Source organism: Mus caroli, chromosome 12 (genome assembly GCF_900094665.2).
Source record: "Mus caroli chromosome 12, CAROLI_EIJ_v1.1, whole genome shotgun sequence".
In the NCBI taxonomy this organism is placed as follows: Eukaryota; Metazoa; Chordata; class Mammalia; order Rodentia; family Muridae; genus Mus; species Mus caroli.
Window position 1 is genome coordinate 112,892,285 of NC_034581.1, and position 19,980 is coordinate 112,912,264.

At 41.7% G+C, this 19,980-nt stretch overlaps 1 protein-coding gene across 1 annotated transcript in view; it reads right to left on the minus strand.

The window, feature by feature from the left end:
* Positions 1 to 19,980, minus strand: part of Dnah11 (dynein axonemal heavy chain 11) — a 309,803-nt gene that overhangs the window by 136,697 nt on the left and 153,126 nt on the right. Inside the window, exons 43-49 of the mRNA XM_029484410.1 lie at positions 16,847 to 16,997; positions 14,031 to 14,162; positions 10,264 to 10,437; positions 6,506 to 6,710; positions 4,856 to 5,021; positions 3,752 to 3,854; positions 1,412 to 1,651 (exon numbers count right to left, since the gene is read on the minus strand). Coding sequence (XP_029340270.1) covers positions 1,412 to 1,651; positions 3,752 to 3,854; positions 4,856 to 5,021; positions 6,506 to 6,710; positions 10,264 to 10,437; positions 14,031 to 14,162; positions 16,847 to 16,997 — 1,171 coding nt within the window. The remainder of the gene's footprint in view (positions 1 to 1,411; positions 1,652 to 3,751; positions 3,855 to 4,855; positions 5,022 to 6,505; positions 6,711 to 10,263; positions 10,438 to 14,030; positions 14,163 to 16,846; positions 16,998 to 19,980) is intronic.

The following is a 19,980-nucleotide window of genomic DNA, read 5'->3' on the forward strand; positions in this document are numbered from 1 at the left end:
CAGATGCAGTTGTTAGCCTGGACCTGAAGGCTAAGCAGGGAGGATCATATCCTAGGTCACCTTTTCTGCTAAGGGGAAGACTTGCTTTTGACAAGACTTTACTAAGCAGAGCCTTTCTGACAGGTGCTAGAGAAAAGCAGATGTGAAAGCAAATAGCCCGTGTTATCACAAGTTGTTGCCTGCTGCTGTGGTAGGGTTCTGAGGCTGTTGTGGAGGGATTCTAAAGAGAGCTGCAGAAGTCTTGGAAGTTTTCTCATTTTTCTCCTGCACAACAGAACTTTGAGTTGTAGGTGACTTCCCAGGTCCTTCACTGTACATAGTAGTGTACACCACATCCACTTTAGGAATTCCAGACCTCCTATTCCCTCTTTAGAATTTCCATTATATAATTAATAGTAAACATTGCCCCCTTTACTATAGGCTACAGTTTGGATCTCAATGGCCCCTCACCCCACTTTAGGTCACGAGGGCATGCCTTTGAGAGGGATAATGGAACCCTAGTCTGTGTGTGTCCCTAACACACTATGCATTCAAGATAATTTTTGATATGAAACAAAATGATCCATAATTTAAAATTTCATATCTAATATGTGTTTAAAATGGTGACATTGATGTTTTATGCAAGACCATGACCAATTTCTCTCATTTGGCACTTAAAAAGCCATTAATTTACAAAGTTCAAATTTCTACTTTACTGTTTTTGTTAACTCACTATCTACCATGGTCTGTATGTCTCCCTAAATTTAGGTTTTGAAGCAGTTGGGGCCTGTGAGACAGACAGATCAGTGGGTGAAAACCTGATGATCTCAAGCCCCAGAATTCTTGGTAAAGGTTAAAGGAGAGAGCTAGCGCCATAAAGTTGTCATCTGACCTCCACAAGAACCTGTAGAACACGCCCTCCCACCACACACTAAATGAGAAAGTACTTAACTGCCAATGTGGATGTATGAAGAGGTGCGGTCTTTCCTAAGAGAGGTGACCTCATAAGAGCAGTGCTAACTGTGTGCCCTTTTATCCTGTCTGCTGTGGACAGACACAATGTTCAAGGCACCATCAGAACAGGCCCATAGTAGATGCTGAACTTGCTACTACCTCAGCTGTAGACTTCTCAGCACCACTGCACTATGAACAATAAATTCGCATTGCTTTTGAATTACCAAATCTCAGGTACCTTGCTGCATTAGCACAGATGTATAGTGCAACCTGAAGAGACCCCTCTGCCCCCCCGCCCCCCCCAACCTCACTGACGAGAAAGATAGAGCAGCTTGTCATGTCACCTCACAGAGAGGTTTATGAGTAAAAAAGAAAAACACATGATGCAATAAAGCATAGTTTGAAACTGAAATCATTCTATAAATGAATGCCAGGATTTACTCCGATACTCAAGAAGCTAGCTTGCCAGTTGAGGTACCTGGAAGATGTTTGATAAGTCTCTTAGATTAAAATTGTAATGGAATTTAATAGCTGTAGGCACAAAGCTCTCTGCCATCGTCTGATGAAATGCGATTGTTGCCTGGATCAAAGAGGGGCCAGCCCTGAGAACTGATGGGCAGAATGCTTGTTGCTGGAGATAGAAGCTGAAGATCTGACCATAGATGGTGGTCAGCGCATCCAAAGATGGAAAGTTGAATGCAAACACAGTGAAATGTCTCTGTAAAAGAATTTGTAAAAAATAGAGTTGAAAGTCAAAGCAGAGCATGCAGATAAAGCAAACAAACAAAACAGTTGGTCCTTACTCTCTTCTTTACTTAGGATCACTGCCGTGTAACCTGTTACTGCCATTTTCCCTGACCCTGGGTTTGGCCACGTGACCTGTTTGACCCCATAGACAGAATGCTAGTCACTGGCAAGGCATGGTCTCCATCTTTGTTCACTTAATCCTCTAACTTTCCCTGAGCTTTTAAAGCTTGTGAAGGATGAAAGATCCAGAAGGCAGAGTTATATTTTCATTGTCACCACTCTGACCTATGCCACCCAAGATCAGCTGAGAGTCATACCCTGGACATTCAAAGTGACCTAGACAAGTCCAGCAAAGACAGCCAGCTTACCTGCAGGACTTGGCTAAGTGAAAGAGCACCTTCTGTGTAATTATTGTGATGGCTTGGGTAACTAAAAGAAGCCAATCTAAAAAGTGATTCTTACTACAGATTATATTGGAGAATAACAAATTGTTGAGATAATATGATCAGTGCTTAAGAATTAAATATCCACAATCTGGAGGAGATGCCTAAAATTTAACGGCAAAAAAAGTTTAACCCAAAAATGACTAAAAAGATTTTTAATAACATCTCCCCAAAGAAGATATACAAATATACAAAGAATGCATGAAAAATACTCAAATCTCCGACTACCAGAGAAACACAAAAATAGAACTATAATGATATTGCCTCACTCCCATTATCACTGTTGCTATAAAGAAGCAAAGCAGGAATTGTGTGCTGACAAAGATGTGGAGAAACCTTGTGCACCATGGGTGGGGGTGACAGGTTACATGGTGATTGAAAGAACAAAATGACAGGTTCTCAAGAAGCTACAAACCAAATTACTGTCTAATCTTGTAGTTCCACTCCTGGGTAGATAGGCAGTTGAAAGAACTGAAAACAGATTTCCAAGAGATATTTGTGTGCCTGTGTTTTAATTTACCCTAGTAAAAAGATGGAAGTGACCCAGTGTTCACTAGTGAGTGCACAGACAGGCAAAATGCAGCATGTAAGACAAAAATGCTCATCCTCCAGGCTACAAAAGGAAATTCTGCAATATGCTACATGTGTGAACTTCAGCACAACACTAAGTGAAGCACACCAGTCCTTAGACAAACAGTGTAGGTCTCCTCTTATAGGAAATACTTAGAGAAGTCAGGGTCACAGACACAGAAAAAGGGATGGTGTCTGCCTGGGCAAAGAGGAGAGAGGAAGAGAGTATCAGAGGAGAGAGCAATGGGGTGTCATTGCTAATGGACTGAGTTTCAGTTTCACATCAGAGTCTCACAGAGATAGATGGTGTGGTATAAGAAAGCATCTAGTACACTCAATTGCACACTTAGAATAGTTGGTTACACTAATAAATTATATGTAACATGTATTTAACCACAACAACAAAACAGAAAAAAAAAATGGTTTTCAAAAGATTAAATGGTTGCAGAGATGCAGAGGCAAAGAAAGGGTGACCACATAGCAGACCCGTCTTCAGGCAGAGGAACTATTTTATGTGATATTTTAGTGGTGGACACCTGTCATTATACATTTTTCAACCCTACAGAACATGCAAGACAAAGAAGAAATCCCAGTGGAAACTCTGAGCTTTAGTTTGTAATTATGTGTCAACATCATCCCATTAAATGTAACAAATGCAAGAGGTTAATAAGAGTTCAAATGTAGCAGGTGGTGGGTGGATGAGGGACTAGTCAGAAATTGTTCTGACTCATTTTGCTATAAATGTAAATGTTAACTAAAAATTTTATATTGACTGGGGAAGAACACATCCACTTAATTAACTGGAAGTGGGATACTAACTTCATAAGCACCAAGAAACAAGATGTGGTGCTCTGTTGAGAGGGTCTCATTATGAAGCTCAGTCTTCCTTGGAATTCATCGTACCTTAGGTTGGCCTTGAACTCCTAACATGGCTGCCTTAGCCCATACTCCCAACCTCCCAGTGCTGGCATTTCAAGAGTGTGCCAACATACCCAGCATGATCTACAGCTTTGAATATGACATACGAGGGCACTGGGGAGAGTGTCGTGTAAACCCACCTGCAGCCTTGGGTTGACTGTGAAGCTGCCCACCATGGGATTCATGCAGGCTACGTACTGGCAGTTGCGGATTTCCTTGAGCATAATTTTATGTCGATCGTACCTACGGGATAGGAAGCAGAACCTCAAATCCCAAAAAAACGAGGTGACAAAACAGCAAGCCACCAGCTCGTGAAGGATTTAGTCACAGATACTTTAACTTCACAATGATTCTGTAAGCTTGACCTTCTGCACCGTATCTGAGGGACATCAAAACTGTACCTCAGAGAATGGAAGATGACAGAATGTGTTGGAGGCCTAAGCTCTAACACGTCAATATAAACTATTACTAGTCATTGATTCTCATGTGGCTCTTACCATGGGTGGAAACCATGCTGTTCTCATAGTAAAGGTTAGTGGGTGGTCTGGGGACCCCTCATCCTGTGTTTACTGTCATGGATAGTAAAGTAGAGTGCCCAGATATGATCAAATATTCACAGCCTACAGGGTAAAGCCAAGATTTTCTTCAATAACTTAGTGAGACTTAATTTCTATACAGTTGCTATGTTGCTCAGCTACTTTTCAACCCAATCTCGCAAAGATATGGAGGGAAACTGTTCTGTTTGATAGGACAATATGATATATAGAGGGGAGCTGGGAAGATGGCTCAGTCAGTAAGGTTCTTGCCACACAAGCATGAAGACCTGATTTTAGATCTCCAGTGTCCAAGTAAGAGCCAGGCATGACAGTTTGCAGCAGTACTCATAGCAGTTGACACAGGAGGATCTCTGGCCCCAACTAGTGTAGAACCAGGGAGCTCCAGGTTCATCGAAGTACTTTTTGTCAAAAAATAAGATGGTGATCTGGTATCTGGTGTAGATCTCCAGCCTCCACATGTGCACACATCTGTACAAACATATACGTACAAACATGCACACACACACACACACACACACACATGCACACACACACATGCACACACACATACACATGCACAAGGTTACAATAGAAGAAACAAAAAATTTTCCCGGAAGATGAAGCAATCCAGGACAATTCTGTTTTCAAATGTCCCTCCACTGTAAGGATGAGGTTTCAATAGGCAGTAGAACACAGGGGCTTACTTACCAGTGCCCATAGTCAATATGCTGCCGAAGCAGCGCATGAGGCTGGACAGTGCCATACGAATCCACTTCAGGCATGTTCAGATCATCAATGAAATAAACCAGTTTTTTATTTCCTTTTGGACCATAGTTACGACCAGCTTTTTTCTCTAGAGGTTTTTCAAGAATTCCTAAAAATAGATAGATAATTTTGACTACAAATGGCTGATGTGATGTCACATTCTTTTTTTTTTTTTTTTTTTTTTTGGTTTTTCGAGACAGGGTTTCTCTTTATAGCTCTGGCTGTCCTGGAGCTCACTTTGTAGACCAGGCTGGCCTCGAACTCAGAAATCCGCCTGCCTCTGCCTCCCGAGTGCTGGGATTAAAGGCGTGCGCCACCACGCCCGGCTGATGTCACATTCTTGTCTTTACTTATTTCCCCCCAAATTCTTCCTCTTTCATGCTCATTTGTTTATGTCATGTTGCTGGTTTCCCATTAGAGATATGTCTCTGGCTGCAACTGTCTGTAAACTTGGTCTCCACTTATCTCCTTCCTGTTAACTAGAGGTCACCCACCCAAGTGTGATGTGATGTTTTTCCTGTGTCTGTGACTCTGTGTTACTGATGACTCTGAGTCAGGGTTGGAAGGGGTCCTGAGTACTGTGTTTCTAAGATACAATATCTAATCATGTTGACTCTGAAGACTGCAAATAACTCGGGGACAAGGACGACTATGTGTGTGCGTGGGTGGATGGGTGCGCGCGCACACACATGTTGTTATAGCCTGCTGATGAAAATTACTTATTGTTATTCATCATTTGTTAAATAAACAAAGAAGTGCACAGTAGATAAACACCTTTGGCAAACAACTGTTCCACGTTTCCAGATGCTGGATGGTTAGTTCCATTGCCTCTTGTGCCTCTTTCTATATACATCTCTACACTATCTCTTAGACATAGACACACAGAGAGACAGATACACACACTCACAGAAAGACAGATAGACAGGCACACACATGCACAAGTAGATCTGTGACTGAATGACAAGGTCACTAAGATGGCTCAGTGGGTTCGAGTCCTGTTGCCCTGAGCTTGATCTCTGGGTCCCAAAGAATGGAAAAATAGAACTGACCCCAGCAAGTTGTTCTTTGCCTTTAACATGTGTACCACCCACACACTAAATAAATGTAATGGAAAAATGCAATTAATAACTCAAAGTTGGGCACATCATTAATATACTTTTTCCCCTGAATCAATTCCTTGTTTGAAAGAGGAACAAGAGGATCCTCTTTAGCACCCATGTATTGCCAGTTCCATGATTTAATTACAGGGAATTAAATGGTTTAGAGGTGACATAATTATCACTGTGAATGTAAATTTTTAGTATATAAAGTAATAACCCAACTAGACCATGAGTGAAATAAAGGTCAAACTTAGCCAGGAATGGTGGCACATGCCTGTCACCCTGGCACTGAGGAGGCTGAGACGGGAGTTCCAGGGAAGCCTGGGATATATGGTGATTCTTTGTCTGAAAACAAAACACAGAACAAACTCATAGCAATAGTTAAAATCTGTTTATCCAGGATGATGCTGAGTAAAAATTCACCAGAGATCTAAGCAGAGGTGTAGATCATAGCAAAGTGTCCCTTCTGTCTACACGGAGAAGAGGAACTTACTCTGCAGGGCTGTTGATGTTGTGTAGTAGTTGAAAGGCACACAGGACACTATGTAGTTCTCAGAGAGACTTGCCAGGGTGTTGCTCAAAAAGACCGTTTTCCCCACTCCTGCATTTCCAACCAGCATTAGCGGTTTGCCTTTGTCAAGTAGCAACTCAATAAAATACCTAAGACGAGTTGTCTCTGGTGTGTGTACCAAAACTGTCTGGGAGAAAAAAAAAATCAGGAGAAAAGTCAGAGAAAGGCCTAGGTATTACAAAGCTTCAGAGCTGACTCAACAGTCAATTTTTAATTAAGACCCAAGGAGCTCTCTGTACAAGTTCATGTCCGGCAGAAAAGATTGAGCGGTAAAGACATCACAGCTTCCGGGAGGGCAGCTGGGCGGTGACATCAAGGGCTGTAGCAAAGGCAACTGATACATAGTTTCAAGGTGAGGACTTACTCTCTGGTCTGTTTCTGTTTCCCAGAGCCCCTTCCTTCCACCAGCAGTCTTAGGTCTCAGAGAGAACACAGTGGACTTGATACGCAGTATCAGGCCCTCTTTGGAAGCTGACCAGCCAGTAAGAAGTGAACTAAATGTGGAACAGTATTTTGGCCCAAATGGCACAGTCCATGCACAAGGGTTCAGTGCAAGGAGACCCCAGTAGAGTATTTACAGATCCAAGTGTATCTGAAACTGTCACATACTGCAATGTTAAGAAATTAAACTTCCATTCTTATACTCTAAAATTTGGCAGTTTATTAATATTTATTTATTACTGTACCATTATTTTCCACAGGTGTTTAAAGATCATCTATGAGAATAAAATACAATGAGTGAAAAATTAGGCTCAGACTTGCTGGCAAAATGGCTTAGCAGAAAAAGTCACCGACTGCGCCAGCCTGGCAACCTGAGGTTAGTCTTCAACAGTCAAAGGCAGAGAGAGATGATTCCACAAAGTCGCATGCATTGTGCACGTGCACATGCACACACACAGAGAGAGAGAGAGAGAGAGAGAGAGAGAGAGAAAGAGAGAGAGAGAGAGAGAGAGAGAAAGGAGAGAAGGAGGAGGAGGAGGAGGAGGAGGAGAGAGAGAGGAGAGAGGGGGCAGGAAAAACAGGCTCAGAAAATATAGAACAAAATAAAATATTCAGACAAAAGAGAGACATAGAGACTGAATTCTGCACAATTGAAATATAGCTTCTATTTTGGTGCATTTCTTGGTGGTCATATGTAAAAGTGGTAAACATAATACAAATAAACATACACACAGACACATGGATACATGCCCAGACACATACATACAGACACAAGCACATGCACAAACACACACACACACACACACAACCCCACTTACAGGGTTGATTTTTGACATTAAAAAAACACATATAAGCTGGGCGTGGTGGCACATGCCTTTAATCCCAGCACTCGGGAGGCAGAGGCAGGCGGATTTCTGAGTTCGAGGCCAGCCTGGTCTACANAGTGAGTTCCAGGACAGCCAGAACTATACAGAGAAACCCTGTCTCGAAAAACCAAAAAAAAAAAACAAAAAACAAAAAACAAAAACCAAAAAACAAAAAAACATATAATCATAACAGATACAGTTCCTCCTTACTTGGGTTAGTGCTGATCCAAATACTCATCCAAATGGAGTATTCTGTGGGTCACTCCAGGCCATTGTCTTGAGATGACCATTTATTCCCCAACTTCCTTTGTAACAGTGAAACCTAGCATCTCCTGAAGACCATATTGTGTTCTGTGCTATTAAATAACACTAGACTTCTAAACATACAAGATACTGCTTTCCTTTCTCATCCACGGTTGCCATCACCAGATTTTTCTTTGTCTGTCAGTTCTTTTCTTCACATATGAAGAATACCAGGAGTGAACACTTACAGAGCCAGGTGGCCTGCATTAAGCACGTACACACATCATACAACCCGGACATCCATAGTCAACCCATGAGATGTGTCTGTTGCTTTTTCCTCCTCAGAGGAAAAACTTGGGAGGTGTCACAGCTAGCAACTGAGTACAGAGGCTTCATTCAAATCCACCCTGTGGAGACTGAGCTTAGAATAAGTTCCTAACACAAACAGCTCTTCAGAGCATGGACTTAGAAGTCAGACGGATAGGTCACTGTGCTTGTACCAGCTGACCAACTCTCCCAGTTTAAAAAAGGTTAACAGTTTAACATTTGGGAAATGCTTTCAATCCTAGACAAATGAGAATCACTGGTCATCTTACACTCACTACCAAAATCACTGTAGAGACATTTCCCAGTTCTGTTTCTCCACATATTAAATGGGGCCTAATGACTAGGTTCCTGTAAAGAATGTTCGTTAACTGCAGATAGGGAGATGGCTTTGCTGGTTAAATGTGGGCCATGTAAGCATGAAGATCTGGGTTTGAGTCAGTAGTACCCACATAAAAATTCAGGCACCATAGTGCCTTTAATCCCAGCACTGGGAAATCAGCCCTGGGGCTTCCCTGCCAGGTTGTCTTACCAATGGTGAGCTATAGTTTCAATGATAAAATTTTAAAAGGTGGAGAAGTGATTGAGGCAGATACTGTGTCAACTTCTGAATTCTCACATGTCCAGGTGCAAGTGTAGTCATACATAGGCACACATACCCACATCACACAGTCACACAACATGAACACATAGACACATGCACACACACAAACACACACAAGAATAAATTAGTTCCTAGATCTAAATTATTCAGAAAAGATCTCGATTTCCCCTGGTCCTGCTCCAACATAAAAAGAGGCTGCTGGTAGACAGCCACACTCGGTGCCACTGTATGTAAAGTAAGTATAAAACTTCCCAAGAAGAAAATTGATTTTTCGGTTCAATAAAATCTGTTGACTAAAATTGATTTTTCTTGTCCTCTTTTGAATATGATTGATAAGTTGCACCAAGCTTTCATAGCAGTTTTTGTTTTCAGGATTGTTTGGTGGGTTGTCAGTTTCTGCCAGCTAGAAAATACTGCTGAGCAGCTAAGTTTGAGGTAGTCTGGGCAAGACATGCAGCAGAGATGGTAGTGAGCATCCTAACACCTCATATTCTGCCCAACTCTCCCTTCCTGCCAGCTCTAAAGTGATTCGAAATGAGAAATATATTAAAAAGAACGATATTAAGGACGAATGAGAAATTGGTCACACACTCAAAAAATCTAATCTCAGAGAGATGGGGATGGGCCATGTAGAATGAGAAACAACGAAGAATGATTAGTGTGGAATCGTTAGCTGTAGGGAGAATGTGGAACACTGGCACTGGAAAGATCAAACACATCCCTTTGTGGTAAATGAAGGAAGTTCTATGTGAAAAGTGACTATACGCACACACACACACACACACACACACACACTCACTCACACATTTTATACACACACACATACACACTCACACATTTTATATATATATATATATACACATACATATATATAACTATATAGTCATAAATAGTTATATATATTCATATATATAGTTATATTATATATATATGATTATTGAGTTAATTAAACTCTGCTCTGGTTTTACAAAGCTTGTACAGCTTCTAGGAAAATATAAGAAAGTGGTTCCCATGGGATTATGCTGAACTAAAGGGCAAAAAGTCTGCAGCAATATTAACCTCCTCTCTAAGCATCCCTCCCAGGAAAAAGTATCATTTCCAGAGCATAGACCACAAAGATCTGTGCCTCTGGCAAAATAGAAGAACTGTGCTGTTTTCCTCCTAAGCCTCACAGGCACTCTGGAGCTGGGCTCCACACCTACCTTCAGGGGCGCATCAGCATCCATGGAGAACTGGGGAACCTTGTCAGTCCAAGGCAAAAACTTTTTAGTTTTGTGGTCCAGATAATAATCAAAGATGGTTCCCTGGGATGGAAACTTCACTGCTTTCATTTCCTTATGCCACCATCTACTGAAGTCGGCTTGATAATCAGAAAGCTACGAAGAACGAAGAACCCTTTTAGCATAGCCTAGGAAAGCTACACAGCCCCTCCAAATTCTGTTCAGTGAGTAGTCTGTGAGGCACTGTGCCAAACTCCTAGACAGGAACTCACCAGGTTAAGTAAATCACTAGAGATCTGAGCTCCAAACAGTGACACCACCGTGTAGATAGGATGTAGTAAGTGGCAGATAGCCGTGAGGGATAGAAAGCAGGCTTGACACGAGATTGAGAAACCCTTACAACACGCCTCATTATTCAAATCTAAGGATGAATCACTGTACAAATCACTGTGCCAAGTACTGTGCCAAGTACTACCAGGCAGTAGAGACCAGCACTGCAGTCCATTCCCACCCCAACTGATAGGGGCAGAGCAGGATGGGGTGGTAGCGGTGGTAAATTATGTGATGGAAGTTCTGTCCTACCTTTTGTCCTACCTATCTAGCTTCTGGTTCCTTTTGCCACTTAACATTTTTTTCTTTTATAAATGATGATAATGAAAAACACTATTTAAAAAAAAGTTTAAAAAGCCTTTAATCCCAGGACTTGGGAGGCAGAGGCAGGCTGATTTCTGAGTTCGATGCCAGCCTGGTCTACAGAGTGAGTTCCAGGACAGCCACAGCTACACAGAGAAACCCTGTCTCAGAAAACCAAAAAAAAAAATAATAATAATAATAAATAAATAAATAAATAAATAAATAAATAAATAAAATAAAAATAAAAGTATTCACTTTAATAAGTAACATTTTGGCATCTCTGTCTCACTATCAAAAGCCTTCTTAAAACTTGGCCTATCATGGCATCTAGGCCCAGAAGTATACAGGAAAAAGGGATAGAGGACAGACACTCTAGCCTTGGTTTCCAACAGGACAGAGCTGAGAATCTGGCTGATGACCTCAAAACGATTAGTTCCTGTCCCCCAGGGAGGACATGGGTAGCACTCCATTTCTACAATGGGGTGTTGTTTGATGTAGTAATATGTATAAGCTCTCTGTCTGCTGCTTGATTAGGATGTAGGATATAGAGGAAGAGGGACAGTACCTGTCCAGTGATGGCCTGGTCCACAACCTCTACATCAGCAGTGGCCTGGCCCAGAGACCCCAATGTCCTCAATGCCTTCATAAAATGAGATCTTTTTCCTCAGATGGTCAGTCTATCAGTTCCTATATCCTTGGAAAGCTGTGCCAGGAGCTCATATATTCAGTGGCCTGTAGTAGGGACTCCTCTATCCTTGGGAGTAATCTGAAAACACTGGGGGTATTCATTGCCTTTGGCGATCTTGTACTCATATGAGACTTCAACGCCCATCTTTTGTTTGTTTGTTTTTTAAAGCTGTATTTATTCTTTTTCTTTGTGTACACTGGTGTTTTGTCTGTTTATATGTTTGTGTGTCAGATTCCCTGTTACAGACAGTTGTGACCTGCCATGTGAGTACTATGAATTGAACCAGGGTCTTCTAGAAAAGCAGCCAGTGCTCTTAACCACTGAGCTATCTCCCCAGTCCCTCAACTTCCATTTTTCCAGTTCTTGATTTGATGTCCCTATGTCCTTTGGTTATGGTGCATTTTAGTACGGGGCCCTCAAGAGCAGTCAGGCAGATGGAGACTGTGAATAATACGGGGTTGGGTGAGTACTCTCAGAGTCCCTCCTCTCTCCACCTCCAAACTGCCAGAGCCCCTGTTCCTGCCACCAGCATCAATGTGCTAAGGTGTTACCCTCATTGAAACTATTTTCATAGCAGAAGCATGGGGTATTTGATCTCCCTACAAACTTTGGTCTGAAACCAAGCTAATGTAGCTTTAAATAATTTGGACTATGCCTTACCTGGCTCTATTCTCTTCAACAAAATACACAGAGCTTCTCCTTTATTTCAAATTTTTCTTTGCCTAAAAATTCCATTATGAAAATGATTTTGTGATACATCTCTGACTGCTCAACATGCTATAATAAAGTGGTTGTTATGGAGCAGGTAAAGGAAGCAAATGGGACATTTGCCCATCACTCAGGGGCAGGACTCCCAGAGGAATTAGCGTCAGACTTAGCCCTCAATGCTCACTCAGAGCAGCACTGGCCACTTCCATGGGAAGCACTTGGAGATCATAGAAGGACATCTGGCAGGTGACACAGATGGAAAATGATCTGTGAGGCTCAGCTTATTTATAGGTGTGTGTTCTGTTAACTCGGTGGCAAGAAACAGAGCTGGCCCAGAGGTTCCATCACCAGTGAGGAATTTGTGGGTCACTCTCAGATGTATGCCTTCTGAGAAGGATTCCTGACTTATGACTGGGGACATCTGGGAAGGCTGAAAGGCTAGCCAATAGCATGCAATTTTAACTGAAAAAGTCAGGGGCCCTTACTGGAGTACCACGGCCAGAGAAATGCTGAGGTACTGGGGAAGTACGATCTTTGAAGAATTGCATGCTTAGGTAAGAACCATGCTGTAGCTACTAGGAGACCTGGGACTAGTGCTTTGACTCTCCAAGGAACAAAGTTTGGCTTTCTCTGCACACGGAGGACAACTTAAAGCAATGTGACAGAGATGACACCAGAAAGATCTGTACTTAGTGGATGCTGGAAGTGAGCACCACCTGTCTCTGGTACTTGGTAACTCCCAGTGGCTTGTGTGTGGGGCAGGTGGGGTGGGGTGTGTACTTGTACAAGATGTGTTTCGAGTGTTTTCTGTAAGACATTAGAAACCCTTAAAGCTATGCCAGACTGCTATGCAAGGGGACAGATGTACCTGAAGCAGAAAGGCTATGGGAGACAATGACCCCCAGCATTGACTATGTATGGCTCACAGTTGATAACCCAGGAAATATACTCCCAGCTGATTGGTGGTGGGTTGACTGGAGGAAGGATGCTTAGATGCTGTTGGAATCTTGTCCCATAACTACGTTTTACTAGATCATGTGTGGAAAGCATAACAACTATGACAATGGTATTTGGAAATAGCATCTTTGAGGGATGCTTAGGTTTAAGTGAAGTCATGGCGGGACCCTCAGGAAGAGGTGGGAGTCCTCATGAGGAGAGAAACACTGAGCAAACAGGCTCTCTCTGCTGTGAAAGGATACAGGAGGTGCCATGTATAACAGAGGAAGAGGTTTCATGAGAGCCCAGCTGCACTGTCCAATACTGTGAGAAATATACTGCAGTAGTTTAGGCTACCTCAAGGCAGCATGAAGATCTGCCCCAATTCAAGGTTGTAGGGATGTCTTAGAGAGGACAGACCACGCAGCTGCTTTGACAGCATGTGAGGTACAAGACGAAGGACATTCCCAGGTTTTAACCAGGGAGGACTCTGTCACTGTGAAGGAGTGGGTACCACAGAGGAACAGAAAACTTGGCTATGGTCAGGAGAAGAAGCATTGCTCAGGCACAGAGGTTGCATGGCACCAAGAGGTGACTCTGGTGGAAATGAACCTGAGCTCTGAAGGGTGACAAAAACTGTCACTCTGTGTGGGACACTGTGCTGAACTCCTAGGCTCAGAAGAAGGGCAGGCAATAGAGATAGGTGACAACTAAAAGTCAAGCCACATTTTAAAACTCAGCCTCCCCACAGGAAAACCATCACTGGAAACCCATTTCAGCATACCTGATCCCGTAGTAGGGTGCCTCCAAATGTCCAGACACAAGCAAAGGCAAAATAGACTTCATAGGTCTCTTTAGGACTGTCAGGAGGTATGTTCTCGGGAGTCAACAAACACTCCAAAAGAGTACAAATAGTCTGAGGAAAAAGAAAACACTGTTAATTTAGGGCAATTTGCTTTGTTTTGTTTTAAATGCTGGAGAAGGGTCAATTTTCTTCCAAATTCCACCTCATTAATAAGAGATTATTCAAAACTCAGTGATTTGATAAATTTAGAGACAGAAAAATGAGTGTCCCTGGGATGTTGATGTTAGAGGTGCAAAAAAAGAAAAAGAAAAAGTTATTTCAATCTTTGAAATAATAAAAGATTAGAAAAAAATTACTCAAATATCAATTACTAGGTAAACCAGACTCTCTCTCTCCCTCTCTCCTATCCTCTTTCCTTCCCTCTTCTCCCACAGAAATAATCCCTATTTTGGACTAGTTCCCTACAGCACAAAACAATCCCCAGTAATTGGTATCGTCATGGGCTCTAACACTTTTAAGACCCTCTTGCTCCAGGCTGAGGCAACAGGAATTCAGCTTTATCCCCACCATCAGCAGGTATGCACCATTCTCTCTCAGCCAGGAAAGAGGGGCCAGTGTCTTTCACTCAAATAGGAAAAACACCTGTTCCATTTAAAATCTCCCTATTTCTATAACAATAAAACTGATCAATTTCTTACCAAGAAAAAGAGTGGGAATCTCTGCGGCTTTGCTACATCTCAGGGGAAACCATGGTTTCTAAAGGAATGCTTAAAACCACTGGAAAAGGACTGATGAGCCTCGGTAGGCTACCATCAGTAACCCACCAATAGGTCTCCATTCCGCAGCCACTGAGAACATTTCTTAATGCCATGTAAGCAACTAATAAAATTATACGTTATCTCCAAGAGTTAACACACTTCCCCAAACTTAAGGGAATCCCACATGCTGGGAGATGCAGAGTGTTGACTGTGTGAGAAAAATCATTGAAGGCTGTTCTCCTGTCTGCTCATTTTGCCTTAAATTCCTGTACTTCTAAGAAACTGCCGGAAACACTGGTCAGGAACAATGGCTTTAAAAGAGCTAAGAATTAAATGCCTTTCCCGAACACTACAGAATGAAGAGGGGAGAGCAGAGGCCACGTTCATTCTTCCTTTCTCTCTGTTTTCACACTACTCCTGAATGGCAGAGTTCACACCACAGAGAATCACAAAAATACACAAGTCAACTTGAGAAAGAACACGCGCAATCTGCTTTTCACGAGCATTACACCCAAGGAAGTCTAATTAGGCTAACCACATAATTAATTCATTATGAATAAATTCAGACCTGCTTTCAGAAATAAATTATACCTCGGATAATTACTGTTGAATACTATCGTTTACTTAATTGGTGTGTGAATTATCCAGAAACCTGAACTTTCCTTTCTTACTATGCTACCCGACTATTGTAATTCAGCTTCAAACAAACTTGGTAACATAGTAACTTGATGGCAACAAAGTTCAGAGAAACTAATTTTGTTTCTGGAGGGCTGTGAACCTTTAGTGAAGTTTCATGCTACATCATCACCAAGACCTTCACTTCTGTGTTGTGAATAACTCCCAATCACTTCCATAATAAGTCCATCCTGTCTTTTACTGGTAGTAGCTAGTAGCCATCTCTCCCATCACAGATTCTTCACTCACTCACACTGACAGGTGTGAGTTCAGGAATGTGTGTTAACAATCAGATGCTTTATTTTTATTGATCAAGCACCTGCACTTCCGCCTACTTATCTGATTCAAAGACACATGGAGCTTCAACAACAGGTGGAGCATCTTCTCTAGGCAGGTGTTATGGTTTGAATCTGAAATGTTTCAAGTGCTTGTCTTTCAAATGGTTGTAATATGTGTGTGAGTGTGTGTGTTTACATATATATACATATATATGTACGTATATTTGTATGTATGTATGCATGTGTATATATATACATATATATGTATATATATATATATATATATATATATATATATATATATACACACAGAGAGGGGGAGACAGACAGACAGACTTTTAGGGGGTGGCTAGCTGGTGTGTGTAGATCACTAGGGGCAGACTGTTGAAGGTTATGACCCAGCTCTGGTTCCAGTGATCTCTGCTTCCCAGTCTACCACGGTGTGAACAGACCTCACTGTTCTTACAACCTGGCCTTTTTCACCATGAAGGACTGAAACCCTCTGACAATTATGAGTCAAAATGAGTTTTCCATCTCGTTTCTGCCAGACATTGTGCTTACAGTGATAGCTAGAAAAATAAATAAGCTGTAGCAACTTCTTTTCTTCTAATTCTGTCCCAGTGTACAATAACACAACGATTCTACAGACACATAGTTGGCACTTAGGACTGAGTGCTAGAGCTATGTAAATATCTGGGAGGGGGAGAAGTGAAGAGTTTACACTGTTTGGGGTCCTCACAGAGTTCTGGGGACTGAAGGACTATAGCAAGAGGATGAAAACAACTTAAAAATTCTGAAAATCTTTTTTAAAAATTATGTATGTGTATTTATGGGGGAAATGCATGTGCATGTGTGTACATGTATGGATACAGGGTGTCCTGGTCAGAGGATACTTTGTAGAAGTTGGTTCTTTCTTTCCATCATGTGGGTCCCAGGGGCGGAACTTAAATCACTATCTTTTATGCCAGGAGCATACCTGGAGCAATCCTACCAGCACCTTCCCCCATCTTCTTAAGCAAGCAAAATGTATGGTATTCAGACTTTCCCAGGCATAGAAAATTGATTGTTGGGGCTGAACACAAACCTGCACCAGGCTGCTCTCTGGAACCGAAGTGATGGCTTTAAAGCTCGTTCTTAGCTTCTCCAAGCACACGGGAATGTATTTATCAAAAAGAATAGTTAAATTGGCCTTTTCTGATTGATGCCGTCTTCTGTCTATCCAACTGGCCACATACCTGAAAGGAACATTGAAAAGCTTTTACCGAACAAGAGGCTTGAAAAGCAGGATGCCACTGGGTTCGAAGCTCCCCCTTCCACACAGCTTGGTGCAGCACTCCATGGACATGTTGAGTGGTTCACTCGACTTCTCAAATGGAAAATATTTTTAAATGGCCCTTTAAAGACTTGTTTTAATGGCCATTTTCACTCTAATGAAAAGAATGTAAAAGAAACTCCTAATAGCTCTTAGAAGGCAAACATAATCGTGCCTAAGTAGGCCATTACTTTGCATTTAGAGGGAAGTGCACTATGTCATTTCCCAAATGAGCAGACTCTGTTCATGGCGGAGGCTTTATTTATGAAAACAGCTTGGTGCTTTTCTTGATTAATCTTGGCATCAATTATTTAGTAATGAGAAATCAGTTATAAATAAAAAGGTGAACATTCCATAGGGGCTACTTCACCCTGCTTTTTTACTGGACTTTCTAACACTAACCTGAAAGGGATAATGTGTTCACAGTCAAGGAATAGAAGTGGTATGCCATGCCTTGATATATTGACATTTATATGATATATAGATATAGCTGCCTCAAGCTTATAACATGTTAACATTGCTGTCGTTTTAGTAAACTGCTTACCAATGTCGTGATGGCATCCCTAGTGGCCTCTGGGGTGCAACTAAGAGATGCCAAATGAAAAAGAATCATTCAGGAAGTTGTACTTGAGTAGGAAGCAGTGGTAATAAAGACATTTAGCAGCCTGCACATGAACAGTGCTGCCACAGACTGATTACAGCCAGACCTTGTTGTAGAGGCAAATCAGATTCTGCATTTTGAATATGGTATAAATGAAGGGAAGATGCAGGTTTTAGCAAAGCCTTCCTGTGCTTTCAGACTTCACAGAAGAGCCACCATCATTATTCTGTGGTTTGGTTTAAGGAATGACAGCTATCAGATTTTTTTTTTTGTAGGAGTCCACTTATATGAAAGCAGTGTGACAGGGTGGTTAAACAAAGGCAGTAAGACCACATCTGTATTCAGTGACTGATTCTGTGGCTGTACAACAAGAGTGGAATTTCAGCTATTTTTATTTAGGTATTTAGTATGTGGGAAGGCTAGGAGATAGCTATATACCATGGCTCAAATGGTTTGGTCAAGAGACAATTTGCACACGTTTAATCGTTCCTACTATCATGTGGGACCCACGGATCAAACTCAAGTTATCAGACTTGGCAGCAAGCACCTTTTACCTGAGAGCCATCTTGCCAGCCTCAGTAGGGAATCGCTGTATCCAGAACTTATAGTAGGAGGAGTTGCGTTCAAGGAGACAAGAAGTCTGAGCCTGGGCTACCCTGGCTCTGCATCTCAGTTCCCTTACTTTTTAACCAGGTCACCCTGAGGAAGGTGACATAACTCTGCACTGGTTTTCCACCTTTAAATGGAGATGATCGCTCCTTGGCTTTTGGCTAACATCACAAGTTGTATAAATAAAAACAGTGATGCTATGGAGTTCCTGTGGTTGTGGGCATTAAACAAATGTATGTGCCTGAAGAACTGATGTCAGCATTTAATGACTTCCTACCCATCACAGAGTTGGTGGCATTGGAATCCTGGGCTCAGATCCTGCCTCTGTCTCTCTGTGCATCTCCTCAATTTCTTCAGTTGAGTATAAGAATTGTCATGTAGGTCCCCAGTGAACAGCCCACACTCAACTTTCCTACACAGTGTTTTTATATGAGTTGGGAAACAGGAGGCCCCTACAAAGATCACTAGGCACAGCAGGTACTGAAAGAGCCCCAAAGTGGGCTTTTCATTTATGGGGCAGGTGAAAGCTCTTTGTTGAGTTGCACGAGTAGCAGCTAGAACTTCCTCTGGAAACATACAAGGCCCACTGGCAAGTGATGCTGTGGCCCCATTGTCTCCATGAATAGCAGCTACTCCAAAGAGAAGCAAGCTTGACCAAAACAAGCCAAGTGATCAGTGGGGAATCTGCCAGAAAGATGGCCAATAATGACATCTCTTATAGCTCAGTGTCATCACACAACAAAGGGGTTAAAAGTTTCTATCAACAAATATGGACAGTTGAAAATTTCATGTAGAAATTATTGCTGAATCTATATAGTTTGGAATAAAAGCTGACACTAACAGAGAAAATTTAGAGCTCTGAACCAATATATGTAGATGTGGAAAAAACCTAAGGAACAGATGTGTATCTGTTTGCAATTCCTCCCCTGTCACAAACGATACTACAGACTTTAAGATGGGCAGCAGGAAAGGACCATTACCACGGGGCATATAATTATAAACAATGGTCTCTCAGAAACAACAAATACAGGGGACCAAGTCTGGATTGTGAATATAACTGCTTATACTAAAAATACTCCTCTGGCTATTTGGAGAAATGGCTGATTTATATATTTCAAGTAAGGAAACTCTGAAACAAACTAGACATCCAGGTGCCCAAATACTTGGAAAGATAAGAATACAGAAGAGATAAATTAAAGGGAGGGGTTCCTCCTAGTGACATCCACGACTATCTAAGAAAACAAATAAATCTTGATAAGTAGTTATATATAACCCACTGAACTACGAGAAGCCATGACTAAAAGGATAGACAATGACAAGGAACATAGGGAAGAATAAGAAGAGGGAAGTAGGAAGGAAAGCAGATGCAAGAAAAAGGTTCTCGACAGAAAACTATGTAGAAAGAATGAATGGATGAGGAAATCACTCACAAACCACCAATGGGGCATCCTCTGAGGGGCCTGAGATTTTTCTCTCCAGAATTATAGATGTCATGAATGAACAAGTTGGCTGAATGTCTAGACAAATGGGGACTACAGAACTAAAGAAATATAATCTTGTTCTGAAGGTGAATTTTTGTAAAGGTACAAATGAAATCTGTAACTGGCAAGATTAAAAAAAAATACATTGCAATATCCAAAACAGATTTTGTAGATATGTGAATTATAAAGAAGAGAATACTCCAGTTCTTATTATT